At 43.1% G+C, this 16,930-nt stretch overlaps 1 protein-coding gene across 1 annotated transcript in view; it reads left to right on the forward strand.

Annotated features, from left to right (window-relative positions):
* The window catches only part of AQR (aquarius intron-binding spliceosomal factor), a 214,182-nt gene that overhangs the window by 177,987 nt on the left and 19,265 nt on the right, over nt 1-16,930 (forward strand). The window contains exons 33-34 of the mRNA XM_073609694.1: nt 5,699-5,873; nt 8,716-8,835. Coding sequence (XP_073465795.1) covers nt 5,699-5,873; nt 8,716-8,835 — 295 coding nt within the window. The remainder of the gene's footprint in view (nt 1-5,698; nt 5,874-8,715; nt 8,836-16,930) is intronic.

Consider the following 16,930-nt stretch of genomic DNA (forward strand, 5'->3'; position numbering starts at 1 on the left):
CCTCTGTGTCCCATGATGTCCTTCGAAAGAAAAGGATTTTACAGGTAAGCTGTTTATAAAAATCCTGTTTTCTTTCTCGAACATCAGGGGACACAGAGCCACAGTAATTACTGATGGGATGTCCCAGAGCAATGCTACCTGAGGGGGGGGGACCATGACCAAGTAGGGTGCAATCAGACCCGAGGACCCTGTACCGCTGCCTGCAGCACACTACGCCCAAAGGCGATATCCTCATGCCTTCTCACATCCACCTGATAGAATCTGGTGAATGTATGGACTGACAACCAGGTTGCGGCCTTGCAGATCTGAGCCATAGAGGCCCGGTGATGCACTGCCCAAGAAGCACCAATAGCCCTTGTGGAATGTGCCCTGATCTGAAACGGCGGAATCTTCTGTTTCAAACCGTAAGCCTGGATAATCAACTGTCGAATCCATTTAGAAATGGTAGCTTTTGACGCTGCTTGTCCTCTATTGGGACCCTCTGGCAGCACAAACAAAACATCCGTTTTGCGAATCTGAGCAGTTGCCCCGAGATAGGCCTTGACTGCTCTTACTACATCCAACGAATGTAGAGATCTCTCTTCCGGAGAAAAAGGTTCTGGAAAAAAGGAAGGCAGAACAATGTCTTGGTTTACATGAAAATCAGAAACCACCTTCGGTAAAAAACTAGGATGAGGGCGCAGTACCACTCTATCCTTGTGTATAATCAAATAAGGCTCCTTACAGGAAAGGGCTGCTAATTCTGAAACTCTTCTAGCAGAAGAGATGGCCACCAGAAAAATTAACTTCCTTTTAAACAAGACCAAAGGAATCTGACTTATTGGTTCAAAAAGCTGTTTCTGTAACACAGCCAGGACCAAGTTCAAGTCCCAGGGGTTTAGGGGCGCTTTAACCGGAGGATTAAGACGCATCACCCCCTGCATAAAGTTTCGGACCAAAGAATGCGAAGCAAGTGGCCGTTGAAATAATACTGATAAAGTCGAGACCTTGCCCTTGATGGTACTCAAGGCCAGCTTCATCTCTAATCCTATTTGTAGAAAATCAAGAATTCTACCGATGACATATTTTCTGGGATGCCAACCTCTGGATTCACACCAGAATACATAAGCTTTCCAGACTCTATGATAAATCATCCTGGAAGCTGGCTCCCTTGCATTAATCAAGGTAGATATGACAGGACCTGAAAGCCCACGACTCTTCAGAACGTGGGTCTCAATAGCCAAACCGTCAAATTTAGCGTTTGTAAGGCAGGATGGAACACTGGACCTTGAGATAACAGGTCTGGGCGTATCGGTAGGGTCCACGGGGAACCCACCGTCATCCTTACTACTTCTGCATACCAAGTCCTTCTGGGCCAAGCGGGGACCACCGGAAGTACTGACTTCCTTTCCTGCCTGATCCTGCGAAGGAGTCGTGGCAGTAGCAGAATAGGCGGAAATGCGTAAATCAGTGAGAACCGATGCCACGGAATCACCAACGCATCCGTCCCGCATGCAAGAGGATCCCTCGTCCTTGCCACAAATCTTTGTTGAATCGGGATGCAAAGAGATCTACATCTGGGACCCCCCATCTTTGGCATATGGCCCAAAAGACGTTGGGGTGTAGAGACCATTCCCATGGAAGTAACTGCTGGCGACTTAGATAGTCCGCCTGCCAGTTCTCTATCCCTGGAATAAAAACTGCCGATATGCATGGCACATGCACCTCTGCCCAGACTAAGATCTGGTTCACCTCCTTTTGAGCAGCTCGGCTCCGGGTGCCTCCCTGATGATTGACATAAGCCACTGCTGTGGCATTGTTGGACTGGATCCTGACTGGGCAGCCCTGTATCCTGAGAGTCCAGGCTTTTAGGGCTAGATATACCGCCCGGATCTCCAGAATGTTGATGGGTAAGGTCCTCTCTGTCTAGGACCATATCCCCTGAACCGCAGACTGTTCCAGAACTGCTCCCCAACCTGACAGACAGGCATCTGTTGTTACCACCGTCCAGGTAACCAGTAGAAAGGATTTGCCCTTCTGCAGGTTTTCGGGTATGAGCCACCAATTGAGGCTCTGACGCACCGCATGTGATAGGTGCATCGGAAAGTCTAATGCCTGAACCTTCTTGTTCTAGGTCGACAGAATACTGTGTTGCAGCATTCTTGAATGAAACTGAGCATAGGGAACTGCTTCGAATGAAGACACCATCTTCCCTAGTAGTCTCATACAAAGGCGGACAGAAGGACCCTTCTTGGACCTGACTGCCAGAATCAGCTCTCTTAAAGCAGCGATCTTTGCCTGGGGTAGAAATATTTTCTCCTGGCTTGTATCTATGATCAGACCTAAATACTCCAGTCTTCTTACTGGTTTTAGGAAAGATTTTTCTAAGTTGAGGATCCAACCCAGGTGTTCCAGATACCTGACTGTGGTCCTCAAGTTTCCGTTCAAAGAGGCTACCGACTGGTCTATCAGTAGCAGGTCGTCTTGGTATGCTATGACAGCTATACCCTGAGCCCTTAATCTGGCCAGAGGAGGAGCCAAGATCTTTGTGAACACTCGAGATGCAGTGGCTATCCCAAAGGGCAGAGCCACAAACTGGAAATGGCGCCCTCCTATCTCGAAGTGCAGAAACTTGGCGCAAAAATGGGCACATGCAGATATGCATCTCTGATGTCTATTGATGCCAGAAATTCTCCTCCCTGCAGGATGGAGACTACTGTCCGAATTGATTCCCTGCGGAAGGATTGAATCCTTAAGAATCGATTCAGATCCCTTAAATCCAGAATGGGCCTGACATCCCCATTTGGTTTTTGGACCGTAAAAAGGTTGGAATAGAAGCCCAATCCCTGGTCCTTTGCGGGAACCATCATAATGACCTCCTGCAACAAAAGTCGCTCTAATGCTAGAAGGAACGACTGCTTATTTTCTGGGTCTCTGAGAACACCTGATCTGAGGAACCGAGTAGAGCAGTGGTTCTCAACTCCAGTCCTCGGGACCCACCAACAGGCCAGATTTTAAGTATTACCTTGGGGAGTTGCAGACTAGAATACTACAATCACTGAGCAGCAAGTGATATCACCTGTGATGTATTTCAGCTATCTTGCAAACCTGGCCTGTTGGGGGGCCCTGAGGACTGGAGTTGAGAACCACTGGAGTAGAGGGAAATTCCTGAAACTCCAGCTTGTACCCAAAGGTTACCGTGGAGATTACCCATCTGTCCAGGAAATCCTCCTGCCAGAGCCCTGAGAACTGCCGCAGTCTTCCACCCCACTCGAGCAAGCGGGGACGCCCCCTCATGCAGAGGTCTTAGTGTTTTGCCTAGTAGGCTTCTTCACCCAGGACTTTTTCTGTCCCTGGGGTTGACTGTTGTCCCTGGGCCCAGACAGAGGAGGCCGTCGAGACTGCCTGGAGGCTGAAGCCCCAGGCGCTGGGGAGAGAGTCCGTTTGAAAGATGGACGCTTACTCTTCTTAACAGGTAAGAGAGTGCTTTTCCCACAAGAGATTCTCTTGATATAGCTATCAAAGTCCTCTCCAAACAACCTTTCACCACGAAATGGAAACCCCGCCAGGAGTTTCTTACATGGTGCTTCGGCTGACCTTCATCTTTACACGTCCATCACCTAAGACACTGGCGTAAAAACTGAGGTATCCCTGCAAGGGGAGGGATTATATAGGGGGTTGAACTTTCTGATAGGGTGTGCCAGTGTCCAATCACCAGTGATACCCTATATAACCCATCAGTAATTACTGTGGCTCTGTGTCCCGTGATGTTCGAGAAAGAAACAGTATTGCCCCTGCTGGGGAAGACCGAGAACACTGAGGCCAGATGGACAGAATCCTGAAATTGAGACACAGGATATGAGGATGCACTGACATAAAATAAGAGTGAGATACCCATATATCGGAGTATGCTGCAAATTGAAAACAAAAGGATGTACCCGCATGTAGAGTCACATCATGCACACAGAACACAGTCCTGAATTGGCTAGATTCCAAATGCTGTGAGATAATCAGAGTATATGTAGTCAGCATATTGTACTCCCATATGTAGGCCTGCACAAAAATGTATCCTTGAAGTGTAACAAAATATATGACCATAGAGATTACCTAAGGAAACCCAAAGACAGCAGGGCCCCTCTACTCCTATCCTAATGGATTCCCATATTAACAGTCCTGTTATAATGTGATAATACAATTGATACAAATAGTATCATATTTCAACAAGAAAATATATGCACATAAGCGCTAAACCCCCAGTCCTTGAGGTGGGGAATGGGATTCAAAAAAAGGGGGCTGGAATATATGCAAGTGCTTGCCATTAGAAACACACACACACATATATATATATATTTATATTACACACACACATAGGTCCAAATGTGGAAAGCATTGGATCATATGGGCAAACATGCCAAAAAACAGAAATCATGGCAGGTTAAACCCCGTCCCTAGTATCACCCTATAAGCAATATTAAAATCAAGAATGTTGATAACATGGAAGCATCTTTTTTCATTAGTGCATTCAATCCTACAGAGCAATGAGTAGCAGCATACCTGGTTACAAGCTAATGTCCTGTGTGCAGGTGGCCGTCTGGATGCTGCTGTGACCTGAGGTTTGAGCAGACAGCTTACACACAGTCTGCAGGAGTTTTGCATTGCGCCAGCAATCTCCTGAGCGTGGGTCCAATGCTTTGCAGGCTCTTAATAAAAGAAATAATAATGCACAATTTTTTTTCCTGCAAAAAGATGTGCATTTATAATTTTTTTTTTTTTTAAGAGGTAAACTTTTCCTTCAAGTGACAGAACATGATGGCTAAAAATTATTGCCTAGAAGAATTTCCCATTTGCGTTTAATTAAATGTTAATCATAAGCACCCTCAAGAGACTTGGCCATAAACCTAACAATAATGCTGTACAGCATAATGATCTTTAAAATTAAACTAGGTAAAACTCTTTTAGAGTAAGGGAGGGTTAAAACCCCTGTCAGTTTTTCTTTTTTTTCTTGCCATCTGTGTCCTATTGGAGAGACTTACCTTCACATCCTGTCCCATAGCCAAAACAGGAAGTAAGATAAAAATGCTGTAAACTAAGGGAATTCTTTGGGTGCCCAATGTTACCATAACTAGTTATCATGGTTTGGGCCTGCTTTTCTTCAGCAGGGACAGGGAAGATGGTTAAAATTAAGGGGAAGATGGATGCAGCCAAATACAGGACCATTCTGGATGAAAACCTGTTGGAGTCTGCAAAAGACCTGAAACTGGGACGGAGATTTATCTTCCAACAAGACAATGATCCCAAACATACAGCAAAATCTACAAAGGAATGGTTCACAAATAAACGTATCCAGGTGTTAGAATGGCCAAGTCAAAGTCCAGACCTGAATCCAATCGAGAATCTGTGGAAAGAGCTGAAAACTGCTGTTCACAAACGCTCTCCATCCAACCTCACTGAGCTCGAGCTGTGTTGCAAGGAAGAATGGGCAAGAATTTCAGTCTCGATGTGCAAAACTGATAGAGACATACCCCAAGCGACTTGCAGCCTGTAATTGCAGCAAAAGGTGGCTCTACAAAGTATTAACGCAAGGGGGCCGAATAATTTTGCATGCCCCACTTTTCATTTTTTTATTAGTTAAAAAAAGTTTCAAAAATCCAAAAGATTTCATATTTTTGTATTTCTCAGAGAATAGTCAGTAACTTGTGCTGTCTTTGTGTTCTTCTAGGGATGTCAGACGCTTAGTGGTAGCAATGTCCAGAGCCCGTCTTGGTCTGTACATATTCGCTCGAGTCTCTCTCTTTCAGAACTGCTTTGAATTGACCCCTGCATTCAATCAGCTTACTGCTCGTCCACTGCGACTGCACATTTTACCCAATGAGTCCTTCCCAACACAGAGGATGGTAAGTAATTTCCATATTTGATGTGCTCAAACACTGCATTGAAGAAAGAAATATACTAGTAGACCTTACAAGGTACTCCTCACATATACCAGAACATTAAGATCTTGAGTTTAGGAAAAACCCCAGCTACTTGTGCTTCAACAGCTGGTTACTCTTTTCAGAAGAATGTCCACAGGTGGAGCAAACAGAGCTTGGTTAGGTTCTAAATCACCAGTTAGGATAGTGAGCTGGGACTCTACTGTTTGAATTGTTACATGATGTTGTTTTTTTGGAATTAAGGAAAAGTATAGTCTTTTATAGGGTTTTTACTTCTAGATAAAAAACATTTTTTTTTTTTAATTTCTGCTGTGGGCCTTGTTATTACGTTGTCATTTCCTAATGTACAACTAAAGGCAAAACTTTTTTTTGGGTTTGGATAGAGTGGAGAGGGATTGGAACCCCTGTCAGTTGTTATTGCTGTCTGTGCCCCCTTTAATGAGATTCCCCCTCTCTATTTGTCCTGTTTACCCTTATCACATTTTGGGGTTGTCCCTAGAAAAGTAATAGAGGTAAAATCTTCCAATGGGGACACTAGTTCTGCTGACCTGGGTGGTCCCCAAGGGATTCACTTAATTTGCAGTAATTTCCTCTCACTTCCTGTTTGGCTGGGACAGTAAGTGATGGGAAATCTCCAAAATGGGCCACAGATGGCAAAAAAAAAAAAAAAAAATTGACAAGGGTTATAACCCTCCCTTTCTCTAGTCAAAAGAAAAAAAAGAAAAAGCTATGCCTATAGTTCTACTTTAAGATAACCGAATAATACAGATATTGTTTTTGGGGTAGGCAAACAAGGCTTTCCTTTGGTGATATTTGTTGCAAAAATGACATTATTTTTTATCTAATCTATAGACAAAAAGATAATGAGATAACACTATTTTTAAGCGGTGTCTGTTTTAAGAAATACTATGTGCTGCAGTGGCTCTACATCGTCTCTACTGAGCCCAACGGCCATGGCATGCAGCCTTGTTAAGACCCTAATGGAGAGGCCATCTAACTTCCTGGCTAGGTGCAGATTTGCAAGAAGATGGCTTCTTGATTAGTGTTTGTGAGCTGCTTATACAGTGTGTGTGTGTATATAGGGTATAGAAAAGAATCCACACCCCTTTTAAAATCACATTTTGTTGCTTTGCAGCCTGAAAAGAAGACACAACACCAACATGTCAGATTTTTTTTTTGGAAAGTTGGAAAAGGGATCACCCCCTTGTGTCAGTATTTTTTTGAACCACTTTTTGCTTTAATTACAGCCTTTAGTCTGTTGGGATATGTCTCTACTAACTTTGCACATCTAGACTTTACAATACAAGCCCACTCTTCTTTGCAGTACTGCTCAAGTTCAGTAAATTTGATGGTGACCGTTTGTGGACTGCATTCTTCAAGTCATTCCACAGATTTTCAGTGGGGTTTAATTCTGGGCTCTGATTAAGCCATGCAAGGACATTCACCTTTTTCTCCGTCAACCACTGTGTGCTCAATTTTGCTGTGTGCTTTGGGTCATTGTCATGTTGGAAGGTAAACCTTCTTCCCATTGACAACTTTCTAGCAGAGGGCAGCAGATTTTCCTCTAGAATGTGATTGTATTTTGCCCCATTCATTTTTCTTCTATTCTGACAAATGCTCCAGTTCCTGCTTCAGAGAAACACCCCCATAACAGGATATTACCACCTCCATGCTTTACTGTAGGAATGGTGTTATTTGGATGGTGAGCTGTATTGGATTTCCGCCAGACATATCCTTTGGTGTTGAGGCCAAATAATTAAATTTTATTCTAATCTGACCATAACACCCTTTTTCATGTGCCCTCAGGATCTTCAAGGTGCGTTTTAAAGTAGTCAGATGAGACTAATATTGCAAAGTCTAGATGTGAAAAGTTAGTAGAGACATATCTCAACAGGCTAAAGGCTGTAATTAAAGCAAAATGTGGTCCAACAAAATACTGGCACAAGGCGATATATCCTTTTTTCCAACTCCATGATTTAGTGTTTGATGTTTTTTGTTTTTTTCTGTCGTGTTGGTGTTATGTCTTTCACTTGGGTGTTATAAGTTGCACTAGTAAATAAAAACCATGTTTTCATTTCAGGCCGCAAAGCAACACAATGTGATTAATTTAAGGGGGGGTGATTCTTTTTTTACCCACTGTGTGTGTGTGTGTGTGTGTGTGTGTATATATATATATATATATATATATATATATATATATATATATATATATATATATATATACACGCTATGGCCCACTAATGGGGAAAATTAAAGAGATATAAACCACATCTCGGACAAGGCTGACCACTGATTTGAGATAGGGATGGGAGGTTGGCTGTCATAAATAAATATTTTGCTATTCTTTAAGATAAACACAAAAACAACTCAAAACATGCTCTAAAAGATGTACCTATCCTTTAAGTACCAGCAAGGATGAAGTCTTCTAATGATGATGAAACCCTGAGAGTACAGCTTGGCAGAAGGATGTGTTTTCTTCTAACGTCAAGTCAATCTTGTTACAATTCTTAGCAATCAGAGGCAGACTGACTCCAAACAATAATTGTGTAAAATGTGGAAGTATTTTCATGTAATTGCCAGACTTCTGCTAAACTGGATTCTCCAATGATGCTGGGAAAATGGAGGCAAGGAAAATCATTTTCCAGTGACCTACTATTTTTGCATTTCTTGAGGAGTTTTATCCTTCTATGGAAGCTACTAGAACAGAAAACACACACATTTCTTTTTATTGATTGATACGCAGTACGATGTCAAATATCTGACTGTGGTATGAAGTCCTGGCTAATGCCTTGTTTTCCATTTACAGAATGGTGAGATGCCACCTTACCCAGCCCAGGTTATTAAAAACATGCCAGAGATGGCTATGTTTGTGTATGATATGTATTTGCACATGATGCGCACCAGTCAGCAGTACCAGTACCGCCAGGTAAGTTGGGATGCATCATCCTTATACATACCTCACATACATTAATTAAAGTGTAACAAAGTCTATTTGTAATTACACCCATTCCTGTCCACCAGGCAACTATAGCTAAAAAATATGTAAACTTTACATACAGATGTTAAAGGTATTGTAAAAATCAGACCTCTAGATTTGGTTCAGTTTGTTGGATTCCTATAGACTTCTAGAGGACCCAGGCATTAAGATATGGGCACCTAAGCCTGTCCACCTGCTGTGGTTATTATTAGCTAGTCTTGCTCTGTTGGACTTTTTTTATTCTATATTGTCTATATTGTCTACACTGTAGAATAATGTCCATGAGAGGGGGCAGAGCTGAAAACTTAAACTGATACTAAACACACTGTTTAATTTACATTGCCCCTTCTATTTCTGTAATTGGATGATGGCACTGTAATTATTTTAATAAAAAAACAAAACATCTAACTACCTTTTTCCTAATCGATATACAGCTGTCACATGACCCAGCTTTTTCCCAGCCTGTCTGTAGGGAAGCATAAGCAAGAGATGCTTCTAGTCCTCTACTGCTGGTCACAAAAAAAAAAAAAAAAACAGCCTTTGGAATACAGAGTAAAAAAATATTAAACCGTTTTAAATTATAATACAAATATATATTTGAAATTAGATCTTTATTATTTTTTTGGCAATAACATGATGTGGGTGTATTTCTGTCAGTCGCAAGCTGTGTCATGCCCTTCCAGCCTGTGTCTTAGAATAAGAGGGTGGTGAAGCCTCCATAAATCTACATGTAATATCCCACCCCTGGGAGGGAATGGGCTGTCATTTACCACTGTATATACGCCCACATGTGTGACTCTATAGTCACATGGGCTACTCAGATGTGATGGGGAGGAAATGCCAAGCATAGAAACTCACTGAAAACTGAGCATGTGCAAAGTTGCCACCACAGCTGCAAAATCCCCAACTGCATTGGGGACATTAACAAAAGGTGGAGATAGAGAACAGTGGGATCTATCAGGTTATACAGAAAACGAATATCATAGTGACTGAGTGAGTATAAACATCATGTAATATACCATTTATTTTTTGATGACATAGTTTAGTTTTTTATGATGTCGGTTTAGTGACACTTGAAATTAGGAAGTCTTACTGCTGAAAAAAACTTCTTCATGGTGCAAAATCTTGGTAGGTAAACACACTACATAAATGAAAAATTTCTTGTGGTTAACAATTGCCAACTTGTCATGGCAAGTGCAAGAAAAAGCATGTACACTTAAAAAAAAGAAGAAAACTACATCTGTGATTAATGTGCAAAATTAAAACTGGTTACCCCCATACTTGTTTGAGCAATGTTTTGCAGCATGTATTCTTCCAATGATCACTATGAAGGTCACAGAAGCTTTGAAATATACACAGAAGCAGATGTCCTAAATAGAGGCAGGCTGCAATGTTTTATGTTGCATTATTATGAAATGAGACCTGTTTAGATGTGCCTATTCTGTACAAGTGGGATCCCAAATACACAGATCTTGTAGGTGATCTCTAAAACCACCAGGTAATGAGCAACAGGGGCATTGCTAGGTCTGCGGGGGGGGGGGCATGCCGGTGGTAAGCAACTTTTTTCGGGCAATGGCTGATATTGGCACTTCAATCATCATGGCTCCATGGTTGATATGGTGTCGGTGTGATTGAAGCGCATTGTTTCTATTGTTAAATTGTAATATTTAATGAAGTGGTTCAACTCACCATAATGCAGAATCAGTGGGAGCCCTGGGCATGTTGCCACATCCCTTGTCACCAGATGCAGTGTGTCACTTGCCACCGTCGCTTGTCACCAGATGCAGCATCCTAGAAAGATTAAGTTCACTTTTTAACCACTTCAGCCTCGGAAGATTTGGCTGCTCAATGACCTGGCCATTTTTTGCGATACGGCACTGTGTCGCTTTAACTGACAATTGCGCGGTCGTGCGACGCCCAAACAAAATTGACATCCTTTTTTCCCCACAAATAGAGCTTTCTTTTGGTGGTATTTAATCACCTCTGCGGTTTTTATTTTTTGCGCTATAAACAAAAGAAGGGTGACAATTTTGAAAAAAAAACACAATATCTTTTACTTTTTGCTATAATAAATATCCCAAATTTAAAAAAAAAAACTATTTTTTTTCCTCAGTTTAGGCCGATATATGTATTCTTCTACATATTTTTTGAAAAAAAATCGCAATAAGCGTATATTGATTGGTTTGCACAAAAGTTATAGTGTCTACAAAATAGGGGATAGATTTATGGCATTTTTATTTATTTATTTATTTTTTTACTAGTAATGGCGGTGATCTACGATTTTTATGGGGACTGCGATATTCCGGCGGATAAATTGGACTCTTTTGACGCGTTTTTGAGACCATTGACAATTATACAGCGAGCAGTGCTTTAAAAATAAATGTCACTGGCAGGGGAGGGGTTAACACTAGGGGGCGATCAAGGGGTTAACTGTATTCCCTAGGTGTGTTCTAACTGTGGGGGGGGGGGGGGGGGACTGACTAGAGGAGGAGAGAGATCGGTGTTCATACTTAGTATGAACACACAATCTGTCTCCTCGCCCCTGAGAGAACCGGGATTTGTGTGTTTACACACACAGTTTTCACTCAGTCACGAGTGAACGCGGGTGCCCAGCGGTCATCACACCCGCCAGGCACTCGCATCGGCTCCAGGCACATGCTGCCTGTGCGTGCCTCCTACAGCGTCTTAAGGGGGCGACGTACAGTTACAGCGGCTCGCCCAGGGGAGCCAACCTGCCACAGTATAACCGGCGGCTGGTCGGGAACCAATTAAAAAAAATAAATCCACATTCTCCCAGACAACACCACTAAAAAGCGATAGAGAATCCAACACCTTCATTCTTCCACCCCAGGGCCATTCTCCCTCCCAATGTCATTGGCTTAACCACTTCCACCCTGGAAGTTTCACTTCCTTCCTGACCAGGCCATTGCGGCAGTGCGTTACTTTGACAATTGCGCGGTCGTGCGATGCTGTACCCAAACAAAATTGATGTCCTTTTTTCTCACAAATAGAGCTTTCTTTTGGTAGTATATAATCATCTCTGTGGTTTTTCTTTTTTAAGCGCTATAAACAAAAATGAGAGACAATTTAAAAAAAAAAAGTTTACACATCCATTAAAATTAAACAAATTAAAAAAATAAAAAAATTTCTTCATCAATTTAGGTCATGTAGTCTGCTACTTTTTTTTTTTTTTTTTTTAATATCCCAATAAGTGATGAGAGAGAGAGATTTTTTCCCCAGAAGAACCTTAACCACTTACCTTAACCACTTACCCAAACTAAATTTGCATCCTTTTTTTCCCCACAAATAGAGCTTTCTTTTGATGGTATTTGATTGCCTCTGCGATTTTTATTTTTTGTGATATAAACAGAAAAAGACCGAAAATTTTGAAAAATAATGATATTTTCAAATTGTTGTTATTAAAAAAATCCAATAAACTAAATTTTAGTCATACATTTAGGCCAAAATGTATTCGGCCACATGTCTTTGGTAAAAAAAAATGTCAATAAGCATATATTTATTGGTTTGCGCCCAAGTTATAGCGTCTACAAACTAGGGTACATTTTCTGGAATTTACGTAGCTTTTAGTTTATGACTGTCTATCTCATTTCTTGAGGTGCTAAAATGGCAGGGCAGTACAAACCCCTACCTGTCACAGTTTCGGAGGCCATAAAATGACAAGATAGCACCCCCCCCCCCCCCCCCCCAAATTACCCCATTTTGGAAAGAAGACACATTAAGCTATTTGCTGAGAGGTATGTTGAGTCCATGGAATATTTTATATTTTGCCACAAGTTACGAGAAAAATAATTTTTCTTTTTTTTTTTTTTTTTTTACACAAAGTTGTCACTAAATGATATATTGTTCAAACACGACATGGACATGTGTGGAATTACACTACAAAATACATTCTGCTGCTTCTCCTAAGTATGGGGATACCACATGTGTGGGACCTTTTGGCAGTCTAACCACGTACAGGACCTCGAAAACCAATCACCGTCTTCAGGCTTTCTAAGGGCGTACATTTTTTATTTCACTTCTCACTTCCTATCACAGTTTCGGAGGCCATGAAATGCCCAGATAGCGCAACCCCCCCTCCTGTTGGGGCACAGCACCGTCTGGAAATAGAAGGGCTGTGACGATCTCTTCCTGGAATTTAAGGAAGGATCCAGTTCATCCTGACGCTTTGTATAGCACATAAGCATTCAGCAGAGCCAATTGGAATAAGTATACAGACACTTTTTTGTAACAGCTTCTGGCCTTACAGACAAATAGGTACGGCGCCAACAACTGGTTGTTGAGGTCCACCCCTCCCATATTACGGTTATGTTTGTGGACACAGAGGGGTTTCTCCACAACACCAGTCGTCGTAGGAATTTGGACCGTCGTGTCTGCGTGAAGGGAGGACAGAACGAAATCTTATCTTATCCCTCCACCAAATTATTACACTTCAAACAGGCTCTCTCCCCCAGCCTAAGATGGGAATCTACAAGCCGCTGGGGTAAGCCCCGGCGATTAGTTAGCACGGTGCCACATGCGCCAATTCTATGATCAAACAAGTGACTAAAAAGTGGCACACTCATGTAATAATTGTCCACATACAAGTGGTACCCCTTTCCGAATAAGGTTGACACCAAGTCCCACACAATCTTACCAGCGTTCCCTATGTAGTCTGAGCAGTTCTCCAGCTCTACGTAACCATCTCTTCCCTAGTAAACCATAAAACTATATGTATAGCCTGTTGCCCTGTCACAGAGCTTGTACATCTTGACCCCATATCTGGCACGCTTGTTGGGAAGATACTGTTTGAAAGACAAGCAGCCAGAAAACTTAATCAGGGACTCATCAACGCAGACAACTTGATCGGGAGTAAACAAGGCTGCAAACTGTTGGTTGAAGTGGTTTACGAGGGGCCAAATTTTGTAGAGCCGATTGCATCCAGGGTCACCCCGAGGATGACAGAGTTCATTATCATTAAAGTGCATGAACCGCAAGATCTGCTCATATCGTGCCCTGGCCATGGAGGCAGAGAACACTGGCATATGGTGAATTGGGTCAGTGGACCAATGACCGCAACTCACTCTTTTTAGTTATGCCCATGAGGAGGGATATGCCCAGAAAGGTCTTAAATTCGGAAACCGTAATAGGTTTCCATTCTCTGGCAAGGGTCAAATGGGGAGTAGCGGCGATGAATTGACCAGCATACAAATTGCTCTGGTCCACAATAGATCTATAGAGATCTCCTGTGAAAAACAGCAAATAAGAATCAAATGACATAAAATCAACCGTTTCCACCTGAATTCCGGGTTGGTCAGTGAACGGGGAAGTATGGGTGCTGCAGAAGTGGTGGGCTCCCAATTGAGATTGGCAAATGCAGCTGCAGCTGGAAGCACGTTATGGGCTCAACGGGCCTGTCTTTGTCTTCTTGGTGGCTGGGGGGCACTAGTTGTGCTAGCCCCTCACCAGCTTGAACTGCACTTATGGGAATTGCCACGTCACCACGTGATACTGCAGTGCTGGTTTGACCACAACCAGGGTGTTTGCCAATTCTCCAGAAGGATGAGCGGCACTAGTACTGGCTCTCTGCTCCATACGAGAGCCCTGCGGTTCTTGCACCTCAAACAACAGCAGAAGAACAGGGTCGGGTACGCCTGACCTTGGCAGGGACCCCTACTCCGTAGTCAGAGTTATCTGTCAGGATGCCGCTGTTTACAGGATCATATTCTGAGCCTGAATCTGACAGATGGGTGACTTCCTCTTTACTATCTGTCATGCTCAGAAACATGTAGGCCTCTTCACTACTGTACCTTCGATTTGACATTTTGGTCTCTAAATTTACTGGCACAGTATTGAGACTCACAGGAAAAAAAGCTCCTGACTGTCGGTGACTGCTTCAAATGCTACCAAAAAAACTGTTAGCGTTCGCAGGGATCAGGCCTGACGCTGCGAATGCTGCAGTTGTGTGTTGTGTTTTTGTAAGTAACAGTGATCAATTGATACTGCACTTGGATGGGCTAAATGCAGGTGCTAGCAGGTATCTGGGCTGATTCCGCTAACACTGCATTTTTGGGAACACTAAACTATTGGGGATGCTAATATAGTTCTGATCAGATCAAGGATATCGATTTGTTCAGACACTATACTACTAAGGGGTCATCAGGGGGTTAAACCTTTATTGGGTAATATACGGCGGGTGCCCTGACGCTATAAAAAACGAACTAACCAGTGTCACCCATAAAACTAATACGGTGATCACTGGTGACTGGGTAAAAGGGGGCAATCAGGGGGTTAAAACCTTTAATTAGCTAATGTATGGGGACACCTGATGCTATAAAAACCTGATGGTGAAACAAATCCACTATCTGGCTAATTAATGTCTCCCGTGACACAAATACGACGATCAGAAAAAAGATCTATTAGTGACACTGGAGACGGGGTGAAAGGGTTAACTGGGGGCGATCAAGGGGTTAAACCTTTATTAGAGGGGTACCCTAGACCTACCTGGGCCTACTAACTACCCTAACACTTATTACAGTCACAAATGACACCAATGCAGCGATCAGTGAAAAATCTGAAAACTACAATTGGTGACAGGGAGTGAAAGGGTTAACTGGGGTAGAGGGGAGAGCGATCGGGGGGAGTGACAAGTGTACCTACGTGTACTGGTGTTAGTGTAGTGTTGTGCAACTCACGATAAGATGTTCTCTCTCCCCTCACTGGAATCGAAAAGACTCCACGAGGAGAGATGACATCACTTCCTCTGTCTGTGTTTACACTTACACAGGCACGGGAAGGATTGACCGGTTCTCTAACGAATCTGACCCACCTCAGGCACAGGGGGGGGGGGGCTGGAGGGGGGGGCATGATCGCGTGGGGAGGGCAGGATGTACAGGTACGCCCATTTGCCCACCCGTACCATTCTGCCGACGTATAGCGGCGATCGGCAAGTGGTTAACGCTTCCACCGCGGTCGTTCTTATTTTCTCCCGCTGCACTCAGGCATAGTGACCCAGCGTGACTCTAGAGGCAGCAGAGTAGTGGGCTTGCTGCACTGGCTGTAAGGAGAAATCCAGTACTACGCGTTTGTCTGTTGCTGTCCTCAGGCATATCACTCGGCGTGACAGTGCAGTGGGCGGAGCCGCAGCCTGACGGATCACACAGACAGTATAATTCGGCTGCTGACTGCCCGTTCTTTATACTCAAAAGCCTGCACCAGTGCACCCGCTAAGACATTCGGGGCTATGGACTGCAGATTCGGGGCTGTAGCCCCAAAAGCCACCCCCTAGCGTTGCCCCTGACGAGCAATATCCTCCAATAGGTAGTACAGCTTACCAAAAATTAAGACCTCTAGATAAGAGCAGGTCTGAATGATTCTAACGCAACTGGGACCACTGACTCTAGACTCCCAGTGACGTGCTCCTTTTTTTTTTTTTGGAATACACAATCCTTTTTCCTCCTCTACAACTCCTACCAAAGGCCATACTGACTTTTTTATTGCCCTTAACATGCCTTCATCTCATCATTGTTCCTGACTAAAGAGAGCAGGTGATTGGGAGTCTGGAATCAGTGGTCCAGCTGGTTTTAACCATTAACAAGCTCATTCAGACTTCCTGTAATCTAAAAGTCACAACTTTTGATAGGCTGCTCTGTAAACGGTCTGGTGGCGGGTATACTCGCTACTTGGTGATTTTGAAAATTATTTAGAGGGTCTGTGGATTTGGGATCCCACTTAAGTGTTTTTGCCAGCTGAAGAACTGTTTATATCAGTTTCAAGACTTTAATGTGAATTGTGTATACCATTCCTAGAAGTGTGGAGCTTTACTACTGAGCATGTTAGAAAGCGCAGGTTTTGTTATTATTAACAGTTACTCTGTAAAAGAGACCAGGCATATGGTGTAGGTATCCACATTTCAGGAGGCATGCACTATTGCAAGCCCTCTTGCAGGGATACCAGCCCTCTTCTTGTAGGGTTGATGGCTGTTCTTTTGTACCTTATATTCTTGATTGGAATGTTTTTGTGTGTGGGGTTATGTGCTGCAAACAGA

This window comes from Aquarana catesbeiana, linkage group LG13, assembly GCF_042186555.1.
Source record: "Aquarana catesbeiana isolate 2022-GZ linkage group LG13, ASM4218655v1, whole genome shotgun sequence".
NCBI lineage: Eukaryota > Metazoa > Chordata > Amphibia > Anura > Ranidae > Aquarana > Aquarana catesbeiana.